The sequence below is a fragment of the Phyllobates terribilis genome, unplaced genomic scaffold (assembly GCF_046119375.1).
Source record: "Phyllobates terribilis strain yellow unplaced genomic scaffold, ASM4611937v1 Scaffold_1536__1_contigs__length_263636, whole genome shotgun sequence".
Lineage (NCBI taxonomy): Eukaryota > Metazoa > Chordata > Amphibia > Anura > Dendrobatidae > Phyllobates > Phyllobates terribilis.
In genome coordinates, this window is record NW_027364296.1 from 169,395 (window position 1) to 177,247 (window position 7,853).

Sequence of the window (7,853 nt, forward strand, 5' to 3'; positions counted from 1 at the left end):
GGAATGTCAGACCAAGAGGCATGAAGGAGACTAACCGGGTCCCATGGTCTACATAGTTCCACCTCATCTTCATAGTTAGAGTGTTTGCTAGATTTCTTTAGCCAGTCTAGCACATGTCGGGAAAGACAAGCCAAATTATATCCCCTAATATCCGGGAGTCCTAACCACCCCCTGTCTTTGGGAAGCGTCAGGGTATCAGTTCTTATTCTCGCTCTCTTTCCTCTCCATAAGAATCTCGTGAATGCTACATTGAGTCGTTTGATGTCTGTATATCGGAGGAGAAGAGGGATCGTCTGTAGTGGGTACAGCAGTCTCGCTAAACTAATCATCTTTATCAGATGACACCTCCCCAATAGAGACAATGGGAGGTTTTTCCACTCCTCCAACTCTTTCTCTATCTTGGCAATTAACGGGCCAAAGTTCAGAGAATACACAGAGCTCGCAGACCTCCCCAGATAAACCCCTAGATATTTTATGTGGTCACGTCTAACCTTAATACCTCCTATCCGGTCCACCAACCTCTCATGATGGATGTTGCGACCTGACTCACCCAGTCTGAGCAGCTCACATTTAGATTTGTTTAGTTTGAAGCCAGAAAAGGAGCCATAGACTTCAAGCTGTGCAAGCAGGTTGCCCATATCTCTTCCCGGTCTATTTAAAAATAATATTACATTGTCAGCAAATAAAGCTGATTCAACAGTTCTTTGCCCTACTCGTATTCCTTCAAATGCATCGCCATCATTGAGGAATCGAGAAAAAGGTTCAATTGCCAGGTTGAAAAGCAAAGGAGACAAGGGACATCCCTGGCGTTTTCCCTTCTCCAAGGGGAAGGCTGCAGACAGAAAGCCCGGGGTGTTCACCTTCGCTCTTGTGTTAAAGTATAGTGTTTTTAGAAAGGTACTAAAGGACCCGAGAAAGCCAAAGGCATCCAAAACCATATCAAGCCATGCCCAACTTACATTGTCAAACGCTTTTTCGTCGTCCAACAATAGTAATGCCGGTGGATCATCCCTGCATAACCTCCCCCTTCCCACCTCATCCAGGATCAATATAGCCTTCCTAATATTACCCACTGCCGACCTTCCCTTTATAAACCCCGATTGTTGGCTCCCGATAAGCCGTGGCATAATTTGTGCCAGACAGTCTGCCATAATCTTGGGCAGAATCGTGAGATTCTGATTGATTAGTGAAATGGGTCTATAACTGGAGGGATCGGTTGCTACCCTTTCTCCTTTCGGGAAAAGTTTAATATATGCCATATTGGTTTGATCAGACAGGCGCTCACCCCTCAAGATCTTATTAAAGTAAGGGACCATGCAGGTGGCAACTTTATCATTAAGCGCTTTATAATATTCCCCAGTGAACCCGTCAGGACCCGGAGCCTTGTGGGAACCCAGGTTTTTTATCGTCTCAAGGACCTCTTCTTGGGTTATTTCTCTATTTAACCCCTCAAGTTCTCCCTCTGCTAAGTTTGGTAATTTTACTTTTTTCAACCAGTCCTCCCTTCCCTCTCTTGGCCCTAGATTGTCTTTGTAGAATTCTGAATAGTATTTTCCCAGTAGATTGTTTATCCCCCTTGGAGTGGATTCTAAAGTACCATCCTTCTTTTTCAAAGATGTTATTGCCGTATGCGGCCTCTTTCCTCTGGCTAAATTGGCTAAAAATTTTCCTGCTATATCCCCGTATCTATATAAATCAACCTCCCATTGGGCTTTCCAAAATAGCTCTTTTTTCTTGGCCCATGCGTCAAATTTTTGTTTAGCTGTCACCCACTGGGATTTCAAGTCCAACGTTTGTAGATTTTTCAATTGAGTGTACGCCTTCCTGACGGCCTCGCTAGCAGTTTTAAATTGCTCATTGGCCTTACATTTCTGTGTCTTTGTGTAGGCTAGGATTTTACCTCTCATTACGGCCTTACTCGTTTCCCAAAATAACCGTGGATCAGACCTGTGAGCTTCATTGTCTAATGAGAATTCAGTCCACCATTCCCCTAATAATTTGTCAAAATTCCCGTCTCGTCTAAGATATGACGAGAAGCGCCACAGATAATCTGTCCCTCTTGGCGATGAATCTGTCAATTGTAGAGTGACTGGATTGTGGTCTGAAATAGCCATGTCTTCTATGGTCACATCTTCTACTCTATCTATCGGCACCCCCCCCAGTAAGAACATGTCTATACGTGACCACTAATCATGCGGGTGAGAATAATGTGTGAATTCACCACGATATAGGGGATGATACATTCTCCACACATCCCCCAAGCATAAGCAGGAAATCAAATTGTGGAGTAGTCCCGACCCCTCCTGGAACTCCTCGTTTTGGGCAACACAGAGTCCATGACGTCCTCCCCTTCTTCTATCTTCTAAGCTAGATACTACTGTATTGAAGTCACCCCCAAAATTTTTGTATCCTCTCCATCTTCCAGGACCAACTTTTGAATGTATGTAAAGAAGTCTTTCTGGGCCGAGTTAGGGGCATAAATATTATAGAGACTTAGTCTACCTGACGGACTATCCAGTACCAGGTGTATCAGGCGTCCCCCATCGTCCCTGACCTCAGAGAGGATTTTGTGTTGGAAGGCCCTGTTGACCAGAATTAGCACGCCTGCTTTCCTCCCTTCCGCCCCAGAGCCATATACTGCCCTACCCACATTCTATGCATTCTAAACATTTCATTTTGGGACAAATGAGTTTCCTGTAACATGGCAATATCAGCGTTAAGTCTCTTCAGATGTCGCAATATCATTGATCTTTATTCCGGGGATCTTAATCCTTTAACGTTCCAGGTTATAACCTTAACCATGTTCTTTGTTATATAGTGAGATTAGGTGATGGTACTCTCTAACTGGGTAAGCATAATTTGTGGTATAACAGCACATTATAATTTGAGACGACGTTGCATTAAGTGGATCGCGCTCTGAAAACTCTTTATACAACAACAGTAAAAACCATTCCCATTTCCCCCCCTTGTAAAAATACCCTCCCCCTCCCCTCAACAATTATCCCTCTAAATATTCGACGTAAACGAACTTCCATATACTGACAGGTAACCTCCTTTCTCTCCCGCCCAACGGCTTATGAACAAAGTTTAAAGTGTAGCAACCGTCTTTGCATATACATAGCGCCTCTCCTCAACCCCTGTTCCAATCCTCCAAATGCTCAAGAAGTCATCCAATAGTGTAGAATAGAGTCCACGGAGGAAGGAAAAGAGGGAAAAGATTAAAAAAAAAGGGGAAGAAACCCCAAGAAAAACAGCTTAATGTTACCAGTGAGAGACAGACTTAGCACAAATCTTCACTGTCTTGAATAGGCAAAGGTTCAGAAGCGATTGAGTGCTGACCTCATGTGGGCCCACTGTAGTTTGTGCCCCCCTTTTCTTTCGGGGACAAGGTTTGGACACCTCCTCCCGATGACTAGGGCAAGATTTCACCATGCCGGGGCCCAGGCGATCGGGAGTCTGCATCACGGCAAGGTCCGGAGACCCCGACGGTCTAATTTCATCCGATCTGGGAGATATGTGATTACTTCTATCCGCAGGCTCTCTTTGCGTGAGATGTCTTAGCGCTTCCTGGGGATCACGCTGCACTTTAAGCCTGCCATCAGGGCCTCTATATTTAAGCACTGCAGGGTACAGGAGTTGGAGACGGATGTTCCTCTTGTACATGATGCTACATGCCGGGCTAAAAGCTTTTCTCAACTTGGTAACCGCCACAGAAAAATCTCCAAAAATCAGGATCCTATGCTCTCCAATCAATACTGGACGTCTCATACCCTTAAAGGTGCGCAAGATATTTTCTTTGTCTTTATAATCAAGGTAGCGCACAATCACTTGTCTTGGTCTTGACTGGAGGGAGGTGCGGTTCTTTTCACGCATCTGAGACTCAGAATTGTTGATTTTGCTGGAATCTGGTCTTGTCGCTGGAGGCATGCCAACTCTGTGGGCTCTTTGTACCTTGCATTTGTGCGAAATCCCTAAGGCACGAGAAATTTCAATTTTCAGATGTCATTTAGTGCCCCATTTGGTATAGATTCAGGCAGCCCTATGATTTTCAGGTTGATGCGTCTCGAGCGGTTCTCCAGATCCTCTAGTTTGTCTTTAGTGTAAGCTGACTGTTGGAGAAGATCAGAGACTTGGTTCTCCAGTTGTGACACCCTGTCCTCCGAATCAGATAACCTCTGTTCTAAGGTATGGAGTCTGGATTCATGCTGGTCAGATATGATTTGCAAGCCCAGCAGAGCCTCTTTCATCACCTCTCTGATTGTCTCCCTGAGATCTTCTGCTAGGTAGTGTGATGCTTCCTGTGCCAGCTTTTTATAATCTAGTGGGGGCATAGTGTGACCAGGTGAGGGTACTTCTTCGTCTCCTTCACTACACTCCCCTCCACTGGCTGCCACATCTATGCTACTGTCTGTGCTTACGGAACCCTCCAGCTTCTTCTGCTGTCGTTGTCCCCGCGTTGTGTCCCTCTGCTTCCCGCCCGCCGCCATCTTGGCGGTTACCTTCTGCCGCTGGGGCTGAGGAGACGAGGTTCCGTGCTCGCTCCCGGTGTTGCGGAGTCACCTCTCCATGCGTCCCTCCTTTGCTGCCGGTGACGCTGCCTTCTTAGAGCTCATTTTGAGCGTTGTGGCATCGGTGCGTGGTGCGATGTTGCTGTTTAACCGCCACGGGGGCTGGGAGCTCAGACGCATCCCTGTCAGAGCCGGAACCGGAAGTCTGTATGGACTCTTTTTAATCTTGTGTACCTTTATTTATCCTATGGAAAACTGATATTTTGTGAAATTGTGCTGTTAACTTGTGCCTATTAATATCACTATGTTCTTAATATCACATTTTACTTCTTTTTGAGGTTATCATTTTACTTATTCCTTTTTTTGGGTCTATATAACTTACCATATTGTAAGTAGCGCGATAGATTCAGTAGTTTTTCACAGTTAATTTATGTTTAAAGGAGGGGGGCAATCACTTTTTCACACAGGTCCCTGTAAGTTCGGATTTCTTTTTCCCTTAATAATAAAGACCTTTATTTAAAATAGCATTTTGTCTTTACTTGTGTTATCTTTGTCTAATATTTACATTTGTCTTGTGATCTGAAACATTTAAGTGTTAAGGCCCTGTCACACATAACGAGATCGCTAGCGAGATCGTTACTACGTCACAGTTTTGAGATCGCTGGAGAGATCGTTCGGGAGCCGTCAAACATGTAGAACTTGCCAACGATTTCGGCCGCCCCAGCGATCTAACTAACGATCTCGTTGGTCGCTGGGACGCTGTCACACAGCAGCTATTTCAACGATCCACACTCAACGATACACACTTTGAGGGACTGTACTGTGACAGAAAGGCGTACATAAAATTACCTTTCCGCGCCCACTCATCTTCGATTGGTGGACGCTACTGCGTTCTGATTGGCCGGGGGTTTTTAAAAAGGCGACGTTGGGGCAATTCCGCTCCCTTGTTCCTATCTGCGCTTTGCTTTCGGATCGTAGCAGTGTTCTCCGGGCAAGTTTCGTCCATCTGGGATTTGTTGAAGCCTTGTCAGCGTCCTGATTTTTGGATCCTAGTTGCGATCTACTGCTGTGATTCCATTCATTTGTGGATTTTCTTCAGCTGTGACTGAACATTGACTTTTGGGTTCTTCAGGCAGCTATATTGCTTTGTTTCCACGGTAAGTTATTTTAGTGGATTTTTATCACACTCAATAAGTATATATTTGCTTATATATTGGAGGCCATTTTTAGTCAGCAAATGGTGTGTAGTACTTTTTACTTTGTTTGAAAATGTTTCATGTATGCTCACTGTATTGCTATCCTTTTCAGATGGCTTTCAAAAGTGAAGAGTTTGTGAGGGAAATGATTGACCTCTACCGCTCCCTGCCGTGCCTTTGGCAAATAAAATCAACAGACTACTGCAATAGAGAGAAAAAGAGGGAGGCCTACCAGCAATTGATTTCCCTCTTTAAAAGGCATGGCCCCAACGAGAAGGTGGATGAAGAGCTGGTGAAGAGAAAGATCCAGGGTCTACGTACCGTATATAAGAAAGAACTCAACCGGGTGGAGAAATCAAAGAAGTCAGGTACCGGCACAGATGAGGTTTATGTGCCGACATTATGGTATTATGATTTGCTTGCCTTCACCCGTGACCAGGAGCTACCTCGGCGAATGGTGTGTACGATACGGCAGACCCCGGAAGAAGACCCCGACATACGGACTGACTCCCCTGTTGAAGATGTAAGTACCTTCTTTGCTTCCCTGTAAATAGCATTTATACTTTCAATGTACATGCCCTAGTTTAGCCGCCCCTCATATTTGTTTTTTAGTGCACGTGTACCCATGCTGGTCATAACATACCTGCTGGATGTTGTAACCAAATCTTAACTTTATTTTTGTGTTCCCACAGCACCATTGGCAAGATGACGACATCTCGGCTACGGAACGTGGTATGGAGGAGGCGAGTGTTATGTCAAGGAATGAGGAACCTATGGCATCGGTGAATGAAGACCCTATGGCCTCTACAAGTGAAGACCTTGTGCCTCGGCGACAGAGAAAATCAAGGAAAAGAAAGGCCAGCTTGCCGCCATCGCCAGATCTAGTATCTCTGGCGAACAAGATTCTACTTCTGCAGACCCAGGCCAAGCGGGACAGCTTTGCAACATATGCTGGCGAGAGACTACAGAGGCTGGATGACCGACAGAGGGCGCATGCAGAAAGGGTCATGTTTGAGACTTTAAATAAAGCGGCAGCCGGTGAACTTAATGAAACGTCTACTGTACATACTCTGATTGACCCTGGCCATTTTCAACAACATTCTTGGACCCATAGGCCGGACCCACTTCACAGCACACCAGTGCAGAGGATCCGGCGTCCACAAAGCCTTGCCCCCCCCCCACAGTATCCCATGTGTTCTGATTCTTTTGTTTCCCCCAGGCACGGATACACAAATACAGGTAATCGATATGAAGAACTGTAGTGATGTTTCATTTCAATTTTTTTTTATCATTTTGTAAATATTGTTAATTTAATACTTATTTAAATTGTTAAAATTGTTTATATTTTTGTTTGTTTATAAAAACAAGGTTTATTGTCCTCTTTTTTAACTTTACCCCTGCCCTCTGATCTCACCCTGATTGAAATAAAAATGTTTTTTGGTTGCCTTATTTTCTGCTTTACCTCTTCCCGAGGGTGGGACCCCTCACCCCTGCCCTCCGATCCCTTCCCAATCTCCGTTCCCTCCCCTCCATTCTCTACCGTCTATTCCCATCCCTGCTCTCCGCTGGTGATCACCTCCTCCCCTTCTCCTCCTCCGGCTCCAGGCTTTATCACCTGTCTTCTGTCTTTTCCCTGTGTCCTCTGGTCTTCTTCACAGCTGGTTTTCTTCCCCTCCTCTTCCTACTTCCCTTCTTTTAGTCTTTGGGGTCATAGTCATGGTGCACGGTATGGCAATGATCTGCCATACCATGCACTATGAGTCTGACTCAGATTATAGGTTGTATATATTAGATTCTTGATAGGGCGTTGATCCAGGGAACTAGTCTGATTGCCGTATGTGTAGTCAGGAAGGAATTTTTTTTCCCAAAACGGAGCATGGTTTTTTTTTGCCTTCCTCTGGATCAACATGTTAGGTCTTCCTTATAGTTTTCATACTATGTTCCTATTCTTTCCTCTTCTCTCTTCTTCTTGAATTAGCTGGCATCTGTGAAAGCCGACTTCAGACGGCTTTCCTGCCCCCACACAACTTCAGCTAATAATATCAATAAGTAGGCGGCAATGAAAGCCGACTTCAGACGGCTTTCCTGCCCCTACACTACTTCAGCTGATAACATCAATTAGTAGACAGCTATTAAAGCCGACTTCAGA

At 45.1% G+C, this 7,853-nt stretch overlaps 1 protein-coding gene across 1 annotated transcript; it reads left to right on the forward strand.

Moving 5' to 3' along the window:
* The first annotated feature begins 5,668 nt into the window (after positions 1-5,668).
* On the forward strand, positions 5,669-7,126 carry LOC141244297 (uncharacterized). The gene is made up of 2 exons (XM_073669001.1): positions 5,669-6,227; positions 6,397-7,126. Exons 1-2 carry the CDS (start codon positions 5,778-5,780, stop codon positions 6,964-6,966), a joined length of 1,020 nt encoding a protein of 339 aa, XP_073525102.1. The 5' UTR covers positions 5,669-5,777; the 3' UTR covers positions 6,967-7,126.
* Positions 7,127-7,853: the final 727 nt, after the last annotated feature.

Excerpts from the sequence above, each read along its gene's own strand:
- LOC141244297 (XM_073669001.1), top strand. The coding sequence starts at position 5,778 with ATGTTTCATGTATGCTCACTGTATTGCTATCCTTTTCAGATGGCTTTC. Across the intron at positions 6,228-6,396 it reads CTGACTCCCCTGTTGAAGAT|CACCATTGGCAAGATGACGA; the intron begins GTAAGTACCTTC and ends GTGTTCCCACAG.